Source organism: Pollachius pollachius, assembly GCF_949987615.1.
Source record: "Pollachius pollachius genome assembly, chromosome: 2".
NCBI lineage: Eukaryota > Metazoa > Chordata > Actinopteri > Gadiformes > Gadidae > Pollachius > Pollachius pollachius.
Window position 1 is genome coordinate 43040455 of NC_136935.1, and position 26500 is coordinate 43066954.

A 26500-nucleotide genomic window follows, 5' to 3' on the forward strand; every position below is an offset into this window, starting at 1 on the left:
CCAGAGAAGAGGAGATGAATCCAGGGTAACGGCCTGCAGAGCATGCTTCACTCCTGATGGAGACTGATTTGGACCGAGCGGTTCTTCATTGGCATTAGCTGGTGCTTCTTCCACTTATGCTCCCTCTAACTTAAAACCTGATGCAACCCCCTACTAATATTTCACTTCATGCATACACTTACTTCAAGAAAATATGGCAAAAAAAACAACACAAATAGACCACTAATGTTTTGTCCTTATCCCAACAATGACATAACTAGGACTGGCCAAAAATAGCTCATTAAATATTGCCTTTAACTGATGACTGACAGGGTGAGTAAACAGCAGCATGTGGATTCAGATACACTCACACATTGGTAAGCACTAACAGATGGACTCACAGACAGCACTGTTTGTCCTCAGATCTTCCAATGGCCCAGTCGGGTCAAGTACCTACTAAAAAAATACAGCAATAATACACGAGTGGCTACAACCAATCCTCCAGGAGGTAATGTCATGATAAAACCTAAATGCCTGCTACATCATCTACAGTGCCAATGCATTATCTACAGTGTCAAGGTGCAGTGTGTTGCGCATGTCAACGATTCATCCATGCGTGTTTCGCAAGGTTACCAGGAGACACCAGCGTCACGCATGAAAACCAATGACAGTACAAGTGGCACACAAGCCTCCCTCGCCATCTCTGCCAGGGTATCGCCCTGCACTGATCGATTAGTTACAACGACAATGCATAACGGCGCGGATCAATAATCGTTTCGCCGCGGGGGTGTTTGGGACAGGTTGCCATGGCGTTCCAAACGGGTTCATCGAGGCATGACGGCAGAACCAGCTCCGATGACCACAGAGCAGCGGTTTGACCTAGATACATCTTATCCTAAAACCGGACGTTTAAAAAGCATGTTCTTTGTCTTTCTGTTCCCAATTTCTTTCCCGCTTCCACAGTGGTGAAATGAAGTCCAGCCCCTAAATCTTTGATCACTCCCCAAAGAAGAGGAGATGAATCCAGGGTAATGGCCTGCATGCTTCACTCCTGATGGACACTCATTTAGACTGGAGGCTGGACTTTACGGTTCTTTATTGGCCTATGCGTACTGGTGCTTCCTCAAAGGAGAAATGTTACAAATTGATCATAAAATGACCATGACATGTCATCAGGGATTTAGGACACATGCTCTGTTGAAATACGGGCTTCTGCGACGTCAATACTACAGCCAGTATGTACTCTTCTAAGATTGCCTTCACAGGTCTGAAAGGTTGTTCTGGTTTTGTCCCGTGTTACGATTCACTAATCTCCAATACCAGACATGAAAACAAATTGGCCCACAAACACAGGAGGCTGCAACCATTGAATCAGGCTAACAAACTTGGTCAACTGAGGTTGTATATGATTCAAAGTAACGTAAAACACCTTGTCCTCTTTCCGATAAAATTATAATGGTTAAGCTTTGAGGTGAATTTGAAACACATTGTCAAAATTGATTGTGCTCGTCTCAACATCAACCCGGCACATATTGCACTCGTCTTTCTTCTGTGTCCTCGACCTGGCAACCTGATACATACAGTTATTCTGGCTATAAATTAAACACTGATGCAACCCCATACTAATATTTCACTTCATTAACTTTATGAAGCGTTTAATGTAATTAGATGCTCTTACATAAAGAAATATGCCAGAAAAGCACAAAACGCCCACCCATACACTCAAAAATTGTGAAGCGCTAACAGATGGACTCGCAGACAGAAGTGTTTGCCCTCCGTTTTTTCCCACAGGCCAGTAGTTAGGCAGGATGGCAACCCAGAGACGTGTGAAGTTTCAAAAGCTTCAATGACATGTTGCCATCAAAATGCAACATTCTTTCAGGGTTTTCCTTAGTTGGGTTTTTGTGCTTGAGTCGACGCGTTGACCTTTCATCTTTTTTGGTTTTTGTCAACGCAGAAGCAGATCCACCGAGATAAGACATTCTGCCACATCGCTAAGCTGTGCTGTAATGAGCCAAACCCCCCAAGCCCGACAACACTATGTAGCTTAATCTTTACGGGAGAAAGTCAATACGCGCCGACAGGCTGATTGGTTGCCACCTCAAGCTGTAATGCTTTAAAGTAAGGCGTGCAGGCTGTTCAACAACACCCAGTCTCTAACTGTATCAGGTCCTTCGCCCTTGGCTGCCAAATATGGGCGCTCAGGAAGGAGAGAGCGGAAGGATATATGCTTGTAACCTCAAGAGCTTTCCATGAAACTATTTGCAAACCATGCGAGTGCAGAGAAATTAACTACACTACAAAGAAGTAGGGAAAAAAAGGACAGACCAGCTAGATCTCCGGGGACACCAAAATACCTGCAATTAGACATGCCACAAAGCAACTGGGATGGGACCTGAAGCGAAGGCCTACACACACCCACGTGCACATACATGCACTTGCGTGCACACAGATGCACACGGGAGACTCTCATTTAAGAACCTATGAAGTGGATAGGAAACATCTGGCTTGGAGAAAAGAGGATTAGAGGAAGAAACAAATGACATACACGTTGATGCGTTTGAGTGTGCACCTGCATGCACACACACACACACACACACACACACAAATACACACACACACACACAAATACACACACACACACACACACACACACACACACACACACACACATACATACAATCAACCATACACACACATTCTCTGTCTTTCTTCCATGAGGACACACTTTCGATGGTTTTAACATGTCTCCAATCTTGCATTCTTAAAAACATTCCTAGGGAGATTCTGGTGTCTCTGCGGGCGAATTTTGTGTGTGTGTGTGTGTGTGTGTGTGTGTGTGTGTGTGTGTGTACATGTACGTGTATGTGTCTGATCTTCAAGGTCCTCTTTTCTCATTAACGACGTAAGACCACATCCTTAGTTACAGGGAAGGAGTGTGTGCGTCTATATGTGTGCAAATGTGTGTGTTTGTTTATGTGTATGAGTGTGTGTGTGTGTGTGTGTGTGTGTGTGTGTGTGCATGCAGGCTTATGACACATACGTGCGTGTCGGCGAGGTGTAAAAGGGCAGGATGCAGAACCAAGTGTGCCCAAGGAAGCTGCAATCAACTCTAGGCCGACCCAATCACATAATCAAGCCAAGGACGTCCTTCCCCTCTAAAGAGCAGAACACAAACATCCCCCCCCCCCCAACACCGCCTCTGTCTCCCCAACGTCTCCCCTCCCCTCCCAGCCGACGGTCTGCATGTCCTGGTCTTCCAGTGATGCAGACGAAGGACGCGTTCTTGGTACTCAGGAGCGAGTGCTGGACTGTTTACACTCCCCGACCGGTTTGTTCCTGTTCGCTTTGCTCTGTCAACGTGATTGTGACATGTACGAGTTTGTTTGTTCGGCTTTTGTCTGTGTGTTTATTTGTCTAAGTGTTTGTGTGTTCTTCTGTGTGTGTGCGTGTGTGCGTGCGTGCGTGCGTGTGTGTGTGGTTTTTCCACCTGTGTGTTTATTGTGTGTCTATGGTATGTTCTTTTCTTTAGGGGCATGTTGGCCTCTTAGTGTGTTTATTGGGTTGTATGAGTCTGTGTGTGTGTGTATGGCAATATGAATGTCTGTGCATGTGTGTGCGCTGTCGTGTGTTTGCACAAGTCTGTGTGTGCATCTGTGTATGGCTGCGAAAGTGTGAATGTGCATGTGCGTTTGTGTGCGTATGTGTGTATGGCTGTGTGCATAAGCAAGTGATGTGAGGAAATATTGCCGCTCCAACTGATGTGAAAAAGAGTGCAAGGCTCCAGTGCCGAGAACAGAGGAGGAAGAGGCAGACGCGCCAAAACTCTCCCGGGCAAGAGGGCCCACTCACTGCTGCTTTGACTGACAGCTTGATGTTAATGTGTGAGATGGAGAGACAGGAAGACGAAGACGGAGTGGAGAGAGAGAGAGAGAGAGAGAGAGAGAGAGAGAGAGAGCGAGAGAGAGGGGGGGGGGGGGGGCGTATGATGGCAGGCAGGTATGTTCAGAGTTTGATTAATTGAAGTGGAATTTCAACTCCTGTCACCCAGAAGAATACCCTGCGGCCGATGGAGCTCTCTTTGTTTCTCTCTTTCCCAAAAGCATTTAGACACACATGCACACAAAAATACTTCAATCACAGGGAACACCACTTTTATGATTTATTCAGATTATTTCTTCTACTTCATGTAAACAGACAAACACACAAACACACATACACACAAACATACACACTCACGTATGCACACAAACACATATACACACACACACAAGCAGTTGTTGTTCAGTTTTTAGCGAAGAAGCGTTTAAAGCATGTTGATATATATGACATGGATGATCACACTAGAAAAAGAGAGCGAGATTTACTTTCACTAATTGTGTATCAAAATTAGTATTACATTGGATTTTTAGATGATTTTATTGAAATGTTTTTTTGACAATAACAATTGTTATACTTTGTTGCGTCTTATTTAACTGATTCAACTCTGATTTAACTGTAGGAAAATCTGGACAGAGAGAGAGAGAGAGAGAGCTCTTCAGCTTACTATGAGTGGGCTGATACTCTAATGAGATCACTTTTATACAAGCTGTCCAGGCAAACTGTGAGCAGGCTGGTAGCCTTGACCAGCCGGCAGCTCCACACTGATTTCGGGAATTAGTTGATCAGGTTATTTTCCTATATCAGACCGAGAGACGCCTCCCAGCAGAGAGAGAGTCTAAAAAAGACAACCGATAGACCTAAAAGATCGGGAGCTGACCAATAGACAACCAAAACACAACCAATAAACAACCAATAGACAACCAATAGAAAAGCAAGAGCAGACCAATAGATAATCCATAGACAACCAATTGAAGATCAGGAGCAGACACACAGGGAACCAATAGACAACCAGGAGGCTGTTCCAGGGTCATGCCTGTCTGACCTCCCTGGGCCCCACTGGGTGGTTTAGATGGAAGCCGAGGTGGTCCGTTACCAGACCACAGGCCCAGCTGGCCCCAGTGATGTTGCATGCTAATATACGTGTGCTTGCGAGGCATAAAATAACCAGTACAGTACACTTCCTAGAACTTGCAAGCAGTAGCTCGTTTCATTAAATCCCTTTCTTTGTCGCTCCTTCCTACCCCACCCGACCCCCATCACCGCCCCCACCATCACCACTCTCCACTCTCTCTCTCTGTTCTTCGCTGTTGAGCGTGAATGTTTAAATCAAAGAAATAGGAGAATAAAAAGAGGTATCTCATTTATTCTGGTGGGGCTTTTTCTGAGCAGAAAGATGGCATTTTTAGAAATGGAAATTTTGATTGACAACCATGAACTTCTGCCTTCAGATCCTGAAGAGACCGTCTAATAGATAGGAGAGAGAGCAGCCCGGGAGAGAGAGAAGCTAGAAAAACAGAGACAGAGAAGGAGAGAGGAAATGCTTACCCCGGGGAAAGAAGAACGAAGTAGAAGGTGAAACCGAGTGATAGCACTTTTGTGAGTTGTATTCATTTTGCATTAACATACTCAACTTTGTGTGCATGGGTGTGTGTGTGTGTGTGTGTGTGTGTGTGTGTGTGTGTGTGTGCGTGCGTGCGTTTGTGTGTGTGTGTTTGGATACCTCTGCGGCTTTTAAACAAGTTTATAGATATTCATAGGACACAAAATCAATTTCAAAATGATTTTTGGCATTGGTTTGGAGAGACACCCACACACATCCAAACACCGCCACAAACAACAGAGCAGTCTCTGGCTCTGGTGACATTCTGCCTGACATTTGGCTGGCATTGTGGCTCCCTGTCAACCGTCTTCACAGCAAAGGAGAGCGCCTTGTATTCAAAAACCCACGTAGGTTCCCCTCCTATTTCAGATCCCTCCTGCCTCCTCGCTGCTTTGAAAAAGAGCATGTGATGTTCTGCAGGTGAATAAAGGTTAAATAAAAAAGAACGGCTGGCGTGCCAGAAGTATGCCCACCGATTCCACAGACGCCCCCGCCAGGGGCGACAGGTAGGACTATAGGGGACGTGGTCTTATCCAGAGGTGCAGAGGTGTAACCGAGGGGGGGGGGGGGGTCAAAACCGGTGCATAGCATGATGTTGCAAATAAAAGGTTTGGCTATGAAGGAGGATATTAGTTCTTTCAGCCATGCTTGATTAGTGACTATGATGGCTGTGTTTTGGTATAAAGTAGGTGCATTCAGAAAATCCAAGCATAATTTAAAAGTCAGGGAGAATGTATGGAAATTGCATAAGACTGCATCTTCTGCAGCGAGTTAAGCTATTGCTTCATTCTCTTCTTATTACCATTCCTCCTCGCGGTTTTCTCCATTCTCTCTTCCGGTTGTGTACCTACTCATTAATTTCATTGTTTTCCTACCAAAGATGTGGCTTCAATCAAATGTTTTTTTTGTTATGCCAATAAAACAAGCTACACAAGGAAAAGTTTATTGTACACGTTAAACACATCGACACAAACTCATGCACACACACACACACACACACACACACACGTTTACGGCCAAAGACTATCCTATGAAGTCTTACGAGGCCCTTACAATTCCTTATAACCACCATGGGAGCTTTTGACAACTATAACAAGGTGTGTGTGTGTGTGTGTGTGTGTGTGTGTGTGTGTGTGTGTACGCGTGCGCATCAGACGTGTGCGAGGGGCGGCGCACGCCCGCGCGCACGTTCACATCAGTAGATGCCAAAGGATACAACCCTGTAAAGAGAATCTAATTAAAACTCCACACCGCCACAAGGGACAGATCTCTTCCCCTCCCTCTCCCTTTATCTCCTGTTCCTGCCTCGCTCTCTTCTTTAACCACGGCACACCCTCTGACTGGAGGACCCTCGCACATCAGACTCAATCCCCTTCACTCTGAAGGGGAGAGATGAAGAGCCCCAGATAAAGCCGGAGCCAGAGATAGAGCCGGAGAGAGACACAAAGGCAGTGCGATTAACTCCGTCATGCCCGGGAGTTTGGGCTTCTTTACTGGCAGAAGTGAGGGAGAAAGTGCCGAGCTGGCTGTACGCGCTGGCTTTCAATCAGACCGCAAGCAGGGGGCTCAGAGAGGCGAACACATGTTTGAGCTTGAATAACAAGCTGGAGTCGTCCGGGTCTTGGACAACGGGTTTTTGCTTGAAACGTCAATAGACAGTAGGAGCCTGTGTGAATGAATAGCAGAGTAATAGACGGGGGTGTAGATGGATCAATCAAAGGGGTGTGAGAGAGAGCAGCGGTTCAGCCTCGGCATCACGCAGAGCTAAGTCACGCGGATCACTATTCTGATAATACAGCATTAAGTAGTACAATAATGGATCGCTGCACTTTAGTATGATATCATACATACTGTACTACTATCATACTTACTGTACTGGACATTACCCCAATTTTCGAAATTGTATCGGCCCCCAAGTTGCCAATAAAAGGTTGAGAAATTAAAATGCATCTATGAAATGCATTCTGTGGATTTAATGATGGCTATTTGTGCCTGCAGAATGCTTTTTAACTTTCTGGTTTTAAAAACACCATGCACTTTTCTCAGTGCACCCCTCCAAAACCCTGTCAAAATCCCCCTACCCAATCAGCTGGGGTTTGGCTCTGTGAGATTCAGTCGCCTTGTTGTTGGTAGACTGAAGAGCATCACACGATTTGAAAAAGGCTACCAGCAATGAATACAACATGTGTGAATCAAATGATTCATGCCGTCTCTCATTCAAGTAATTAATTATCGCTGGGTGGACGTTTGACCAATCGTTTTGCAGCTATGTTTATCATTGCAGTATCTAAGCCAGTATTTGTATTCATTCGAAGACAGCAAGAGTTTCAACGCCGGGTTGAACATTCTTTTCTCCGGGGGCGTTCTTTGTGATACATGCAGTGATATGGCAGGCAACTCACTAGAGCAAATACTTTTTTGCATTGATACATAGCTTGTAGTGTTTCATTGATTTATTATAACTCCAATGTAAATGTAACTCTCACCTGGATTCAAACAGGTTCCCATTATGTCCAGCTCAATTTTCTTCCTGTGCAATGCACCATGGGCCTTGCAGTGAGAAAATACTATAGAATCGGGTGCAGTCTTTCCATGCAGCCTCCATCAGTAACACAACACCTCAAATGGATTGCTATTGTTGTTGTTGTTCACAATCGTCATGCATAAAAACAAAATTCAAATGCAAATCTCCCTCAGAATTTCGACAGTTTCCCCAAACTTCACCTCATGAGATGGTGGCTGGGCTGTGAAAAACCTTGTATATCGAGCGTTGAAACCGCTCGGAGAATCATCCAGAAATCAGTAAGCGCGTGTTACCTGAGACGCTGAGATAGACGGCGGGGCTCGTGGCGTTCTCCCCCGTCAGTTCGTTCACCGCCTCCACGTGGTAGCGCCCCGCGTCCACTGCTGTTGTAGCCAAGACAACCAGCTGATTGTCCAATGAGATTGCGCTGGGAGACACAAGAAAGACACGGATCACATTGGTTGAACAGCAGCCCTGTTTAACCTTGGCCCAGGTAAGCGGCGGGTTGTTTTGTTTTGTGGTTATCTCACATCCAGCAATCACACTTGGTTTGAGCCGAACTCCAGGGAAGGAGATGGCACAGAGCATGGCCCCGGGAACCTGAACCGTTGAGCGGCGGTGATATTCTACCGAAGAAAAACTCATTCATAGCAGTGGAAAAGGAAACTATCAGGAGGGGATTTTAATAAGTGTATTTCAACAGGGGCCAGCCTACATGGTGTTGATTTGAAACCTTTGAACCCTCTCTTAACAGTTCATTACTGCTGGCTGAGCTTGTGTTCAGCAACGACGCGCTAACAGAAAACCAACCGATGCGAAAGAAAGGGAAAAGCCCCATTCACCCAGATTTGAGATCAGCCATCAGGCTTTATATTTCGGTTTTAAGTCTAATTCGGGAGGCCATTTTGTTTCGGGTAATGGTGGCAAGGTTTGAGTTTTGTTTGCGCTCCTGAGTCTCGTGTGTCCGTTACAGGTGGGTAATGGACCGGGGTTCCCCACCAGGATCTGAAGGGGCTAGAGGAGGGTGGCGTCCCCCTGCTTCTAGCAGGGATTGATAGCAGCACTCGGTTCCCTAAGACTAACCAATGTTTTCCCTGTGATGTCGTAGTTGTTTGAGCTTGTCGCCAGAAGGCAGGGAAAAAACCGGAGGTGTTCTTTTTTTCCCCAGCTCGGTTATTTATGCTTTTCAATATGCCAGTGAAGGAGTTAATCACAATTCAACCCCAGAGCTCTCGCTCTCTAAACTGGAATCAATATGGCCGCGGGGGGGACCGAACACAATCACAGCAGAGGACCACCGTGATTTAGAAACGCTGCGCTGCACGGCCCCCCCGCGGCAGGGCTGCATGCGCGCTCATGGAGATCTGCCAGCCGCAATTTGTTTCACGTGAAATATTGTTTCAAGCAATGACGACAACCACACCGTGCAAATCCCGGGAGGCATCTCTGTGTATGTACGTGTGTGTGTGTGTGTGTGATCTGTTTATATGTGTGCATGTGTGTGTTTCTCTGTGTGTATCTGTGTATATGCGTGTATCAGCATGTGAGCATCAGTGTGTGTGTGTGTGAATGTGAGTGTGTGTGAGTTGATGTTGGACTGTGTGTGGGTTTGCAGGCGTGCATGTTTAAGTGTGGGTGTAGGTGTGTGTTATTACAGTTCCAATTCAAAAGAACATGATTTCAGGGTTGAGAGCAGGCACAGTTGATCTTTGGCTGTGTGACCACCGGCAGAGGAAGAACGTGCAGCACTGGATGATTTGATACTGAGAGAATGAAGAATTGCCACACAGGGCCCTTTGACAAGAGCAACCGAGACAAGGACAGGGAGAGGAGAGGTGACCGGAGTTGGTCGGGGAGACTCCATAAAGGGAGCAAGAGAGCGGGAGTGAGAGCGAGAGTGAGAGCGAGTGAGAAAGAAAGAGTGAGAGTGAGCGTGAGAGCGAGAGCGCGCGAGAGAGAGAGAGAGAGGTAAGGTTGTTGACTGAAGAGAGACAGGGTAAGGGGTAGAAAAGCAGGTTAGGTAAGGATGGGTCAGGAGGAAGAGGAAAAAGCATGCATAAAGTAAAACTAAAAAGTATATATTCGCTGGAACCGTTTGACACACAAACAAACACACACCCACAACTCGCACTCACACACTGAAACAACATGTGCGGCGGACTCACATTTCTCAGGTCTGATTTTATTCAGCGTGATTTCCCGGGAGGAGGTCCAGACGAGCCGGTGTTACACCTCAACCTGAACACTCACACACACTCAGGCGTGCGTGCCTGTGTGTGTATGTGTGTGTGAGCGTGCCCGAGCGTGTGCATGTTTGTGTGTATTTATGTTTGTGTGTGTGTGTGCGTGTGTGTGTGTGTCTGTGTGTGTGCCGATCGCCCACTGCTCCCACTGAGGAGGGTCAAGCACCCTGACTCCCCAGACTGTTCTCTTCCTGCTCCTTCTTCCCCGTGCCTTCTCACAGTGGAGGGCCCGCCTCCTACGTGCATCCCCCCCGGCAGGTCCAGGTCTGGGTCAGAGTCGACTCGTTCATTGAATTGTGCGGTCCATTTATTTTCCCTAGGTTTTCATTTTTCACACCCGCTACAACATGTGTGCTAGTTAATATGCAGCCAATGACGCTTCTTGCACCGGCCAACTTATCATTGGAGGAGAGGGCGGGTGAGCGCCTGCAGGGGAGTGCAGGAGGAGGGGTTGGGTGTGGGGGTGGGGGTCTAGTGGGAAGCCAAACTCACCAGGTTATTAGCATTTCGAAGTCAATGGGAGCCCTGCTGGTCAAGGATGGCTGGGTCGAGGCACGGGGCCGAGCCAAAGTCGGTCAAAACCCGGTAGGTTGAACTACGCCAGAACTCCACCATTTGCATAGGTGCCATTTACATGGCTTGTTTAATATGGGCAATTCATTTGCCTAAAGCCTTGATTTGGTTTGGGAGCTGTGTGTGGCTTTTATTTGCAGACCAGTGCCTCTTTCACAACAAAGAGCTGCAACGAGTGGATGACATGGCATTCACAAGTTGACTCTCAAAGGCTGGCATGGGGGCAGAAGACGATTAGGATGTGAGCTTCATTTGTCGAGAATAGCTTTGAAGAAGACCACATGCGGCTAATAAGTTGTTCCGCAGATGAATGCAACCGTAGCCCACACCGCCCCCTACGTGGAAAACACTTAGGAGAAACAGTACACACACACACAGACACACACACACACACACGCAATCATTCAGTAGTAGTACACATACAAATACAAAGATGAACTGACACACAAAAATACACACATACACACGCACACACTTATTAATGTGCTGGGTTATATTCACATGAATAACTCTAAAATGAATCAGCGAATGAATTTGCATTATGTTGAAGCTGAAGCAGGATTTCAAAAATGGTATGTATGCGCCGTGGCCTTCTGTAAGGTGGACTTTTAATTAAACAGGTAAAATCACTTCTAGCTTTAATTAAGAACAAACTTATTTCCAAAACATTGTCTCCGAAGCCAAGCTATACGTGAGCCTTGGTGACACACACACACACACACACACAGAGACATGAGAGACGGAGTGCTGGAGAGTTGGAGCGAGAGAGACACACGTTATAGATGATGGTTTACTCCCTTGGTGAAGTACGGAGGGAATTAAAAGGCAATAATGAAGACTATCTTCTCTTTCGCTCCTCTGGCTGCCTCCCTCCCTCTAATCTCCCAGCTCCCCACCAGCAATAAGTAAACAGCCGCCTCCTTCTCTCCCACGGCCGCCTCTCCTTCCCTCCATACCCCCCGCCTACGACTGACTACTGCTCTGGCAGGGGATTCACCCAACCAGCAACCCATTTACTCTCCCTCACGCTCTCTCGCTCTCTCTCTCTCTCACTCTCTCTCCCTCGCCTAACTATCGTTGTACTCTCTCCGTCTCTCGCTCTCTCTCTCTATGGCTCTTTCATCTAACCATCACTGCACTCACTCTCTATTCCTATGTCTTTCTCTCTCTCTCTTTAACCTAACCATCACTGCCCTCTCTCTCCCTCTCTCCCTCTCTCTGTCCCTCTCTCTATCCCTCCCTCTCTTCGGCCTAACCATTGCTGCACTCTCTCTCTCCCCCCCCCCTCTCTCTCTCCCTCAAATTACCATCACTGCACTCCCTCTCTCTCCCTTTTAATCAGGATTTCTACCTTCCCTCCAACAAGTGACCTCACACATAAAGTTTCCTAGCATACGCACATGCATGCAAGTGCCCATACAGGAACAGACACACTCACGCACACACACACACACACACACACACACACACACACACACACACACACACACACACACACACACACACACACACACACACACACCCAGATAGAGCCCCTCCATCTCACTCTAAAGTAAAGCAGAGCAGCAGATTGGTTTTTCATTAAGTATCTGGCCCCGAGACTCATTTCATAAACACTCAGGGGTGACCACAGCACAACCGTGACAGCAACTACTTACACACACACACACACACACACACACACACACACACACACACACACACACACACACACACACACAAACACACACACACACACACACAACCACACACAACCAGAAAAATTAAGACCCAATTAACATGCACATGTCGGTTGCATCTTGTCAGTGAGCAAAGCCGCGTATGTGTGTCTGCATTTCTAATTGTGTGTGTGTGTGTATGTATGTGCGTGTGCGCACATGTATATGGGTGCATGTCAGTCGGATCTAAGTGTGTATCTATTTGGGGGGGGGTTCCTGCCCTCTGCCAGTTTTTCTTGGGCCAGGGCCCCCTGCCGCTCATCCTCAATCTCCGATAGGGAAGCTCTCCAGCCCCCTAAACCCTGCACCAACATCTCAGCAGCAGTTGGAGACGGGAGGGAGCCGGCCGGAGGAGTGCGTGGAGCTGAAGGATGCAGCACGGATCGGGGCAGGACTGTGGGGAGATGGCAGTGCAGGAGGCAGGGGAGGACGTGTTTTTTTTGGGAAACCTGGCACGGGAGGGTTTCTATTTTTCACGGAAACGATGTCTTAGGTTCATGCCAGGCAAGCAGCCACCCACTCAGCCACGCACGTTGCCTCCACACGGGGGGGTGAGTACGATAACCCCTGGCCTCACTCTTGGGGTTATCAGCCTCGCATGCGCCTTGACATCTGTTTGCATACGATTTTCATGTGATTTGCATTTTATTCTGGTTCGGAAGAATGATCGTAAACGGAGCGTGTAGAAATAGTATAGTAATAGTAACGTGCATTCGACCATTCCTGTGATACTTTATTTTTTTTACATTATTTGGAATAGTAGGAATAGAGATATTCCATACGCAGTGTAATACATCAATTGTGGAAGTGATAAGTTTGTCCACTAAAGTGTCTTGGCCAAACACAACATTTGGTAAATGCAGGGTTAGTCAACGTCACATAAGTAGGTGTACTTATTGACAACAAGGTGTTTCGTTGTGTGTCGTTCAACGTCTGCTGGCCGTTCCATTAAAAAGCAATTTCCCCTCCTATTCCAAAGAACCATTAACGGAAAACATGCGCTTTTCAGGAATAAATATACCGCGATTAGTGTCACAGTATGTGTCTCGGAACAGCAACTAAAAACCAGCCATGTCCTGGTACGGTGTTTCTTCCACTGTGCGGCACACCCTGAGTGCGGATCCTCCCTTGGAACCGTCCCCTTGGAACATCTGTGACACGTAGGGGAGGAGGGGTGTGTCCACCACAAGTAGAAACACTGCAGCCGTCGACCACAGCCTGTTTGGTCAGCCTCTTCAGTCAACAACCAAGGCATCTACGTTACTTCTCCGGTTCACGGTAATCCCCGAGCAGCAGAAAAGCGGGGTGGGATGTTAAAAGCAGGGTTCAAAAGTAGCCAAATCGCAGAAACATCCAAAGAAAGGTTAACATTTCCATTTCCGCCCCGCAGGGAAAACCCACCCCCACATCCCTCGCCCCCCCCCCCGCCTCCCTCCTCCGTCAATTAATGAGAATTCAACAGTGTCAGTTGTTTGAGCAAGTGTCAGAATGAAACCGCCCAGCACGCATCGCAACAAAGTCAGACAAAGTGAGAAAACCCACACACTAACCAGCTCAAAATAACTGATCTAAATGAGAGCAAAGTAACAAGGAGCGGTGCCACTGAAGGAGAAACTGCATAAATGATTTAAAAGTCCTCACTTGTGCCTGTGCTTTTCTTGGCTCCAAAGAAGAGGGTCTGATCTAATTTCCATTTATTAACAGCATCGGATACATCCAGAGACCCATGCCACGGGTCACGCATACATAACATGCCAGATATCAAAACCTCGCCACCCGCACTGCCAACAACTACAGTTCCTCCTATTTTGGTATTCTGGGGTCATCTGCGCTCAGTGACTTCGTGTAACTTTACCGGCTAGGAGGTTCTTCTAAGCTTCCTACACTTTTCAGGGTGAATATTATGCAAAACTGATGGACAAGTGAAACACAGAAGCATTGAAATCCAGAGAGCGGCAATGTTTTTATGTTTGCATCTGACTCTAATTGACTATAACGAAAGTAATTGCGGCGCGCTCCACTGTCTTCTTACAATCGTTCTCTAACCACACAGTTCTTCACTCCCACTTCCTCTCATTAATTTGGCTGTTAGCGTTTCAACACAACTGCAGAATAAAAATATTGTTGTGCAATGTTGTGGAGTGTGTTTTGAGAGTATAAACGCGTCCAGTTTGCTGGAGAAGCAGCCACTTTGAGTCTAAATGGAGAAGAGCATGGTATTTTTAATAGCATGTGGAACAGAAACGACCACAATAACTGATAATTAACCAAATGCATTAGCCTAGCAACAGACTGAGCGAGTCAGCTAAGCCCACTGACACTGCATGGGTCTAGGGCAAACTAATAGCAGCAGCACTAAACGTGATAGAGCAGTGTGTTGTCAACATTTTGGAAACTCAAAGAAAATCTCTGGTGTGTGTTTATTTATTTGTGTGTGTGTGTGTGTGTGTGTGCAATTAAGTTCCTATTTATGAATGTGTGTCTGTGTGTGTGTGTGTGTGATTTTGTGGATGTGAGTATGTTTAAGTTCCCATTTGTGTTTGTGTGTGTGTGTGTTTGTGTGTGTGTGTGTGTGTGTCCGTGCATGCATGCGTGTGTATGTAAGTGTGTGTGTGTGTGTGTGTGTGTGTTTGTGTGCAGGTGTGTGTATGTGACTGTGTGTCATAGGGAGAGGTACAAGAGAAGAAGGCTGACAGATGGCGAGATAGGAACCCTAAGAGGGAAAAATGGTCAAGGTTACAACAGTAATGAACTGTAATGCATTTCTGAGAGGTTGGTGTGAGTTTTCAGAACACAAGCCTGCCTCCTCTCTTCCCGCAGACCACACAGCACTCGGGAGTAGTAATTAAGGAATGGCTTGATCACAGAGGCCTCTTTGTTCAATAACCTTTAGAGCTTCTGAAGTCACTCCGACAGATGGAGAAACAGAGAGATAGAGAGCGAGCAACAGAGAGCCAGAGAGACAGAGAGAGAGAGAGAGAGCAAGAGCGAGAGAGCGCGAGAGAGAGAGAGAGAAAGAGACAGAGGGGTATGCCGGATCCACCCTAACTGAGCGATAAACGACTCACAGGACAAAGGACGTGTGTGCCCACCCGTGTGAGATACAAAGACGCCAGCACCCATCTCTGTGAGATGAAATAGATGCCAGATGAAATGCCCACGAAGGCGACTATGTTGGAGATCAGTCGTGACAGTGAGAAAAAATACCTGAAATTTACCCGTGTGTTCTGTCTGTATATATCACACGCAATTATTGAAAAAGCCCAATACCAAATATATATGAAACGGCTCTCCAAAGAAAATGTTTCTTAAATTGTACAATATAGGCCTATAGATCTAACACCAAATAGATTAACTGTGCGTTCTTGTGTCTGAGACGCATTGCTATGCACGCAGAGTATGGCTAGAGTTCTCAACAGCTTGATTTGTTTTTGTTCGTTTATTCCTATAAATATAAAGGAATAATTAAGAAGGGTAATGAAGGTTTCGATAGAAGCGCAATGCAGTTGATCTTAGTTTCAAGAAATTCACTTGCAAAACCAAAGAGCTTGTTGGAAAAGGAACAATTTCTTTGAGATTAGTCTAGTTCGAAAGACATTCGAAAGGCATTGGACAGTATTTCACACCATTAGATTGATATGATATTGATATTCAATGCCTTTTTCTCCTGCTATCAAGGACATTGTGTGGAATTTGTGTGGATATTTTGGAAACATTGTCCAATGTGTCAACAAGACTAATAAAACTGCTCTCAGTGAGCTAAGATTATGAAGTAAAAAAGTACGTCCTTATACTGAAAGTCCAACTGAATTCCTCATTACAGATAAAATTGTGTGTGTCTGTCTGGCTGGATAAATATGACATTTTTCTCGAGTGTTATTATGTTGGACAAACACCGCCATAAACACACACCTGAGTTCTGGTCTGCGTCGTTCGTTGTTTCATTGTTTCACATAAGGATATTATAAACAAGGTTATTGTTGCGATCGGCTTATAAATAAAACTAGATACAAAGTGTGTGCGTTGTTGTGTCGGACATCATGTTGGCACACATTGTCCTATGCACAGAGTGGAGTTTATTAACTGATTGATTTGTTATTATTTGTATTCTTCACATAATTATAATATCTGTGTTGACTAGTCAATCAAACTAATATCTCTTTCAAATTGTGTAACATAGCTAATTAAACACACTAATTGCAGGGTTGACACACACATCGATATGCGCAGGTCGGAGTTCTGAACAGCGTGCTTCTATGTTAATCGTCCTTTCATAGAATTATACAGTTAAAAAAGGTTATGTCATGGTTGACATTATTAATATGATATCATACCTTATTAACTACACAATGTAGGCCTTTCCTTGAAAAACACCACAGTCGTTGTGTCTGCGGCATAATATCTACTAAACTCGGTAGTCCTGAGAGGTTGCAGCGCATGACTTCAATATCATAAATGATATTTGACTCGTACATATCTACATATACATCTCCCAAATGCAGGAGGTGGCTTGAGCTTAAACGGATGTCTGTCATTCTAATGTCTATGTTAGCCGAGGATTCTCAGAACTAAAAACATCCAAAGCATATTTCAGCACACACCACAAACAAAAACTGTAATTGAATTAATTAAAATAATGAATAAGCACCCCACAGTGTGGTCTGACGGGAGATGGGCAGAGCTGGATGGGTAACGTGGAGCTTCAAAGCACGAGTGGTCACATGGTAGTCGCAAAACTCTTTGCCCGTTTTAGTGCTTGCGCGGATTGGTGCACACGTATAGGCCTGGCCTAGTGGTCTATCACGTGCATAGATGCAAATACACACACACATTTGCAACCACACAACCACTCACACGCACACAAACACGCACGCACGTGTGTGTGTGTGTGTCTGTGTGTTTGTGTGTGTGTGTGTGTGTGTGTGTGTGTGTGTGTGTGTGTGTGTGTGTGTGTTTGTGTGTGTTTGTGTGGCAGGCAGAGAAGCAGAATGTTGTGAGAGTTGTTGGACTGTGTTTGTTTAACGGCCCTTGCCATGGCCAGAGGGAGCGTCTAGGAAAATCAACAGTAACCAGAAGGCCGGTTAGTGAGAGAGCGAGAGAGAGAGAGCGAGAGAGTGAGCAAGGGAGAGAGAACGCTTTCAAATAAATATATTTTCCTTTAGGTGTCAATCCATATCTCTATCATCATCAGAGAAAGAGAGAGAGAGAAAGATGAAAAGATCATGGGGATGGAAGGACGACAGATGAGTAAAAATAATATTTGTGGAGTTTCATGTGTGGTAACTCATCATTGTGGCTACACACACACACACAAACACACACACAGACATACAGACAAACATGCAACTGGAACGGCACGGTGTGAAAATAATTCCCAATTCAGGTGATATATTAAAACCACATAATCACACTCTTGTAATAAGGATGAATGGCTGTATTAAAAGATTGTGAGTGTAAGTGTGTGTGTGTGTGTGTGTGTGTGTGTGTGTGTGTGTGTGTGTGTGTGTGTGTGTGTTTGTGTGTGAGAGTGTGTGTGTGAATGTGGGGGGAGTGTCTGTGTGTTTCGGTCCCATTAGGCGGATGGATCTCTAGACGAATGGCTATTATCCTAATTAGCACTAATTATGTCTGCTTCCAATAAACCACTAAACTGGCAGCGCCCCTCTCTCTCTCTCTCCCACACACACACACACACACACACACACACACACACACACACACACAACCGCACATATACCATTCGTCTCTTTACCTTTCTCTTTCTCTCACCCCTGTCACCAACTCTCCAAATGTCCTCTCCTTGGAAATGTTTTTAACAAAGCCGATGACTAACACCACTTCAGTTTTGGACGAAAACTGAATTTACCAAGTTGAAACTAAATGTTTTCTGTATTCATCCTTAAAGCTCATTCTCAATGCTGTTTTGTAACTTGTGCTATTCTGTAGAGTTAAGGCAGCGAACCTAGCATGCGTGCACACAGGAATTATTCTTAATCTTCGTAACTCATCTCATCGCAATACCGCCCCGTTTCATCATATATTTTCATATTTGAGTCATCTCTTGAGTTGATGGTAGAATCTATATAATGAATAAATACAACTAAGATAAATGATACTTAATAAATGTGGCAGTTAATAAACTAAAAACAGCAGTAGGCAATATGTTTTTTAGATAAGGATTTGGTGCATTTATTCTTATTTAATTACAGAGCAATCCACAGTTGCAAACATTATACCCAGAAGTATGATTAACCTGTCGCCATAGCAATGTATTCCTGCAATAAAAGTCATAGATTCAAACACGCACCCACACACACACACACACACACACACACACACACACACACACACAAACACACACACACACACCTACACAAACATACACACACCACCTCCACAAACACATACACACACTCAGCCTGTGTCACACAACCTGGGGGCCCAAACACAGCCTTAATCAGTCACCCCTCACTGCACTGTAAAACCTCTGTCACCCATACTTTCTCCAGCCCGTTCACACACTTCTATCACTCCATTTCTCTCTCCGCCCCTCTCCTTTTTCCTCTATCCATCTCCTTCTCCTGTTACTGATCTGTCAATAGGTTAAGAACTCCTGCCGGAGAAAGTGATGTGTGCGTGCGCGTGTGTGTGTGTGTGAGTCTGGCCTTTGGTCAGTGATGGATGTGTGTGTGGCAGGTAATTAAAAGGGTGATTAGTGGATAATTAAAAGTGGTCTCTGTCTTTAGAATATCTAATGACTTCAGACAGAGGGAAGGCACTCGGTGTCCACTCCCACACACATACAAACACACACAAATACACACAGGCTCGCGTGCGCACCATCCCACACACACACACACACACACACACACACACAGGCACACTGACTGGCGTGAAGTGTGCCATTTGGGTCTTATGAGGAAATAATGGTTTGCGAAATGCTATAAGATAAAGATGGAGAGGTGGGCGGAGGGCTGCCACTGTGGAATGGTGAGAGGAGATGAGAAAGACGGACAGAGGAAGAAAAGTGGCAAATCAGATATTGAAAAAGACATGGCAGCTCTCAAGGATCCAAATCCATCACATTAATCATCATCAGCGCTCTGCATAAACACACCGCGGAAAAAACACACACACACACACACGTGCGCATTAACACACACACACACACACACACACAAGCACGCACGCACAAATTGTTTTCTCCGGTGAAGTCCTGAAACTTTCTCTCTGTCAAGTTCTCCACCAGATACCCCAGGCCTACAGTTCACCAAACCAACCCCCATGCACACACAAATACACACACTAGCTTACGCACTCACCCCCCCCACACACACACACACACACACACACACACACACACACACACACACACTTCCATGGGGCACAGCTAGCATGGTTAGCCAATGCTACGGTACATTACGCGGGTTAATTACAATAGAAAATAAAATGTCACAAGCACTTGTAGCTGCGGCATAACACCCCGCCACGGTGACAGTGACGCGGATACAGGTGTCAGTTGGCGTCAGTCACCGTGGACTTCAGATGGGCCACCCCCCCTCCCTGGTTACCCCACCACCAGCCTGTCAATCAGCTTTAGTTTTGATCAAATTCAGCCAGACCAGCAATAAAAGTACTCCACTCACACAGTCAAGCTGGGAAATGACATGTGAAAGAGCTGTTCAATTGACCTGTTTAAACAACCACAACTGGCTCGACGCCAACAGCTGGAGTGAGAAATTTAGCAATTTAATCAGTTACAACTTTTGGTGCTTGCCAACTAATATGATTATATTTAATATCCAAGTTTTAATGGGGGTACACTTAGGAAACTAGGACATCCAGTCCCGTGACGCCAGCGCCATGGAGTGACCGGGTGCCAGACAGATTTTTATCAGAATTCACACAAAGAAGAAGAAGAAGAAGAAGAATAAGATGTTTGTTCTTTTCTTTCTTTTTTTACAGCATGACTTCATACAGCCCCGAAGAATTTGGGGAAATGTTGGCAGAGCAAGTGCAGATCATTTACAGGCTCTGAAGTGTTGTGCCCCTTTCGTGTTGTCTTCCTAATGTAATCATCTCCCCTTCCCCCTTGACAATGATGGATTTCAGCGAAAAACTGCCATCCAGCTGCCATCCGCAGACAGAGGCTTTACACATCCCTGCTGGGTTTCAGGTCAGTAACATGAATGTTTAAACAGCACTTATCACATCTGTCCACTGCGTCAAAATACTGTAGAACAAGTAGCCTCCAGGCCATGTAGCGTCCTACTGTGATGTTGCCTGCAAGGGCATGCCTGGATCTACTGTAATGAGGCCCCTTTGAAGAGACACTCTGGAAAGAAGCCATTTTGCCTTGACTATAATGTCAATAAGTCAAGTCATAATGATCCCTCTTTTGGCTTTGGCAAAACAAATCTTTTCCTTGTCGTCTTGTTACCGGTAATGATCGTTGTCATGTATAGTACAGCAATATATGTGCAGTTACAACTAGAGCTCTCTCTCTGTTGTTCCCACGTACATGCACACAAACAAAGACATAAAAACAGACACACTCGACCGGGGTAAGTGTATTTATTAATTTATTTGTCTGTCTACTGGAAAAATACCATTGTTTAAACCAAACATATATTAAAACGCAACCGACGAAACGGTTGATGGACTGCATGGAGTCTGGTTTCCCCCTACACGAAAAGTAAAAACAAAACATCTTCTTCTCGGACCCATCCCTCGGCAGATGAATTGTGCTGGTTAATTAACTCAAACGGTTGGCTGTGCCTTCGCCTGCTTCCCATCTCCTCCTCCTCCGCTTCTATCGTTCTGCTGAATTAATTCACCTGCATTGTTTTCCATTAGCAGACTGGGACTCGCCTGCGAGAGTTTAGAAAACAACCTGTCTCATTGTGAGAGGACCACTTTGTGCGGGAACCCGTCCTATACTCTGTGGCCATCCGACGCAGTGTTCAACAAGCCCACCGGGGCTCACAATGCACAGCGTCCCCTCAGTGATGGTTCCACCGTGATGGTCGTTGGGAGGGAGCACTGGCAGGGTGCGCAGGAGATACTCCCTTTGAAGCCCAGCTCAACAAACTCAGAGCCTTGACTATCATGATAACAACAGAACCAAAGAGAGAGAGAGAGAGAGAGAGAGAGAGAGACGGGCAAAGAGAGAATGAAGACAGTAAGACACAAACTGAAAGGGAATATTAATATTGTTTGCAGAAGACAGAGCGAGAGAGTGAGGGTGGGATAGAAGAAAAGAGTGTCACGTGAAACGATATCTTTAATGAAAATCTAAATTTTACGCTACATTAAGGGTACAAAAGAGCAATTCAATTAATGCGTTGGAAGAGACATGGGGAGCTGGGTGTATGTGTGTGTATGTGTGTGTGTGTGGGGGGGGGGTGAAATTGGAAAATAGCCGGTCCAAGCGGGCATCAGAAAGGCATCTTGTTGCATAATTTCCATTATTTCCTTCTCTTGTTTCTTTTTTAATTGAAGCCCTTGGAAATATTTCCGTATCTTACGGCGGTGTACTGTCCAGAAGGACACTCGAGCTGAAGGACTTGATAGATAAAAGGAGAAAAGAAAAAACAATCAAGTAGAATTTCACACAGCTCCTTGCAGTGGCCGATTACGCATCTCATGCAAATGAATTGCAATCTGCGGTAGGAGTTTCAGTGGTCAACAAAGCTCGGCGACAAACACTCAATGGCAGACAGTAACAGTGATGAACGCAGGGTTTTATATATCTCATACAATTGAATTTCTGGGCTGATGAAATGTTGGGAAAGTGAGGTTTGCGCTGCTCAGCCTATGGCACACCTCTGCAATTATTTGGAGCAGAAGATGGAGTCAAAATTAAACCGATAGCTAGCTAAACATTGTTGTAGCAGGGGTATTGAGGTACTTGAACTCACAGGATCAGGTTTTTGGACCTGACTCTACCCTGAGAGTAAACAATTATAGTGAAAACATTAAATAGTGTGAATAATGTCTCTCTATTCAGAAACTGGGTGTTTAGGAATTTAATGATGGTCAAACGTACCATCACATTGTGGCTATTGGAGCAATAAGTTCATGCAATCATCAAACATAATCTACATCTAAATCAAACACCATCTTAAAATGTTAAACTGAGATACTTTGATAGTTCTGTACAAATGTAGTGATAAACAATAAATGAAAAACGTATTAAAATAGTTAATCAAAGAAATTGCATGAAATGTTATTGTTTCTCAGAATATTCCAAATTATCTTTCCAAAATTTTGACTACATATCATTGAATATTTTGTTCTTGTTAAATATAGTGTTTGTTAGGAAGAATGAAAAAAGAATCCACAAAATGTCAGCAGTTGAGGGACTACGCTTTGGAAATTTCCTTCATCCTTCGAATCATGATAATAACTAGCATTACCTGGTGTAGTACTTTACAGTTCTTGTTCTTTTGATAAAAGGCATGATTTTCAAAAGAATGTCTGAACCAACCCGATGACTGCTTGTGATACACTCATGACTGAGTGTATTGTAGAAGCTACCACCTGGCTAGGGAAAAATCCTGGAATCAGCTGAGAATCACGGCTGGTGCAAGTGGATTTCAAATAGCACAACGATTATTATGCACGTCAGGTTATCTTCATCTGAACCCAAGAAAAGTAAGCGATAGGCCAAATCACACTGGTTCTGTGAAGAAAGACGTTTGATAAATCCTTTGTGATTCAAGTCCAGTTTTCTGTCTGGTTCTGCCTTTATAGTACCTTGAAGGAAGTCCAATATGAAATCAGGGAGGAAACAGAAACTTTTCTCTCTTGAAACTGTTCTTGAATCCATAAATGTTCAATTCCAAAAGGTAACCAAATCACATAATTGAAAATAAATCCCAAATCTAAGCTTCCTGTGGCTCAAAAGATTAAGTCCCCCAAACATTGGAGTGCCACAGCCTTAACCATTTTCTATACCCGGCATCTATTTCATCCAGCCTCTCTTATCTGCATTTCTGTTCTCATCCTCCTCTGATCCCTCTCTCTCGCTGACGCTCTCTCTCTCTCTCTCTCTCTCTCTCTCTCTCTCTCTCTCTCTCTCTCTCTCTCTCTCTCTCTCTCTCTCTCTCTCTCTCTCTCTCTCTCTCTCTCTCTCTCTCTCTCTCTCTCTCTCTCTCTCTCTCTCTCTCTCTGTACCCTCTGGCTTTCCAGTAAGTGTCCCCGAAACGACAAGTGACTCTGAATCATTATGAGTGGAAGGGCTTTCAAATGGCAACTCGCCTTGTCAACAATTTGAGTTACTCCTGTCTTTTCCATCTCCCTCCAAATAGCTGTTTTCCTCCATCCTCTGGTTCGTTTCCTCTGTCTCCCATCGGCAAACACACAGACACACGCACATAGGCACACACGCACAAGCAAGCACACACACAGGCACACACGCACAAGCACACGAACACACACACACACAAACACACACATACACACACACACTGTGTAAGATGCAGACAGGAGTACAAACTCCCAGAACATCTGTTCCTGGATTTAAGGCAGCAAGAAAGTTCCTTCTGTTCAAACCTTTGAAATGACAAGGTGTGCATGTGTGAGCATGTGGGAGTGTGCATGTGCGCGCACACCCACACTCGTGTGTGTGCGTGCACGCATGTGTGTGTCTGGTGATAGATAAAGGAGTCAAAATAATGAATCGCCCACTCTGTTAGTAGAGGGGTGTTTGACAAAGCAAAATAAATTGATATCTAGACGGCCTCATAAATGCACACCTTTCCGCCAGATGGCTGCCTTGCTCGTGTCCGTGGCGGGGCTCATATTTCCCATAAGGCCTAGTTACTGACCACCTGTGACAGTAGTGTTCACCGCGGCAGCGTTCGTCGGGGCCGAGAAAAAAACGCAGCGAGCAGCCTGGCCGGGGGATATTCGCGGGCTGCCTCTGCATATATCACTCTGACTTTATTTAATCACCCTGCCGCTATAATGGAGGAAGAAAGCACAGAGCTAATTCTCCCCATCCTGACCTGTTGATGCTGCGCGGCCCTACGCTAACACTCCACATCCATCTGCCGCGGGCCCGCCAGCCTATTAGCAGCGGCGGTGGCAGCGGGGTGAGCGGTCCCGGTTAAAATATACCCATCGCCCTCAGCGCTACCGGCGGGGGGAGCCCAGAGCAAACACCGGAGCAGGAAATACACTCGATGTGTCTTGACTTCGGAATACCAAAACACAAACAAGGGCAGGTGTTGAAGGAGAAGGGATCATAACAATGTGTGGGGAGGGACGGAGGGAGGGAGGGAGAGAGAGGGAGGGAGAAAGAGAGAGAGAGAGGGAGAGAAAGAGAGGGAATTTCAGCAAACAAGTAAACAGGAGAAAAAGTCAGCATGAGCGAGAGTTAGCAATAGAGAGAGAAAGAGAGAGATGGAGGGAGAGAGAACTTCAGCTTGACTAATTGAGAGAGAGATTGGGAGAGAGAGGGATTGAGAGAGTTAGCGAGTGAGAGATTGAGAGATTGTGAGATAGAGAGAGAGAGAGAGAGAGAGAGAGAGAGAGAGAGAGAGAGAGAGAGAGAGAGAGCGGCTGGGACAGAGAGCCAAATTGGAGGTTGAAATATGGCAGCCGGCAGTGAGGGTTTGATTAAATTACAGCACAGCTCCTCAACTGTGACGTGACAGCTCGGGAGGACTCTGCCCGCCAAGCACCCGCCGACTCCGGACGGACCGACCAGACAACCCACAGATAGACGGACGTACAGACGGACAGAGGGCAAGGCTGGTAGGCTAGGTACACGCAAATGGACTATACTCAGTGTGTGTGTGTGTGTGATCCGATTGAGAGATGGAACAACGGGCCAATGCATGGACGGCCGGCCGGAAAGACGTCCAGGCAGGTAGGGGGCTGAGCGCGGCTGGGAGATGGGACTGGGGACTCGGGGAATGATGCATATGGATCAATAAACTTCATAAGCGGCATCATTGGCTCGGCTATCATGAAGACAGCCAACCGCCAGGCGCCATCTGGCCTTGTCTCACCGGACCACAGGATCCGCCAGCATGACCCCGCTGACACACGCACACACACACACACACACACACACACACACACACACACACACACACACACACACACACACACATATACAAGCAGACACACACACACAAGCACACACACACACACACACACACACAGGCACACACACACAAAGGCAAAACACACTGGGACGGATGCAGTCCAAGCCTACTGGGACTGAATCCAAGAGGTTAAAGCCTGTGTGTGTGTGTTTATGTGTGAATATGTGTGTGTATGTTTATGTGTGAATATGGGTGTTTGTGTGTGTTCGCAGGCATGCTTTGGCCCCCATGCGAGGATGCGGCTCAGATCAGTTTACACAGTAACAGAGGTTTATGAGGCCATTCTGCTGAATGCCACTGTCTCATTGGAAAAGAGAGAGAGTGAGGGAGAGAGAGAGGGATAGGGGGAGATAGAGGGAGAGAGAGAGAGTGGGTAGAGGGAAAAAGAGGGGGAAAAGGAGAGTTATAATAATTAACCCTATCTCTAACGAGGAAGAGATATGGCACTGGAAATATTTCAGAATGGAGGGGAGAGGAGAGGAGAGGGGAGGGGCTAGGGGAGAGATAGAGTTGAGAGGAGAGGAGAGAGGGTAGAGGGGAGAGGAGAGAGGGGAGGGAAGAGGGGAGAGGTTAGAGGGTTGAGGGGATAGAGGAGGGGAGAGGGGAGAGGAGGGAAGAGAGGGGAGAGAGAAGAGAGGAGGGGAGAGAAGAGGGGAGAGGGGATAGAAGAGGAGAGAGGCGGGAGAGGAGAAAAGAGAGAGAAGAGAGGGGAGAGGAGAGAGTTGAGAGGAGAGGGGGTGTCAGACAGTGTGGTGACATGTGAAGAAGACTGAGGAAGACGTGTGGTGTTTAGGCAAGCAGAAGAGCCGGTGAGCAAAGGTGTAAATTAGCCTTTTCTGGAAGGGCTGGAAATGGATTTTGTG

At 45.9% G+C, this 26500-nt stretch overlaps 1 protein-coding gene across 1 annotated transcript in view; it reads right to left on the reverse strand.

Annotated features, from left to right (window-relative positions):
* The window catches only part of LOC307070353 (protein sidekick-1-like), a gene marked incomplete at both ends in the record, with an annotated part of 237560 nt that overhangs the window by 111129 nt on the left and 99931 nt on the right, over nucleotides 1-26500 (reverse strand). The window contains one exon of the mRNA XM_079728783.1: nucleotides 8279-8412. Within this exon, the coding sequence (XP_079584909.1) occupies nucleotides 8279-8412 (134 nt within the window). The remainder of the gene's footprint in view (nucleotides 1-8278; nucleotides 8413-26500) is intronic.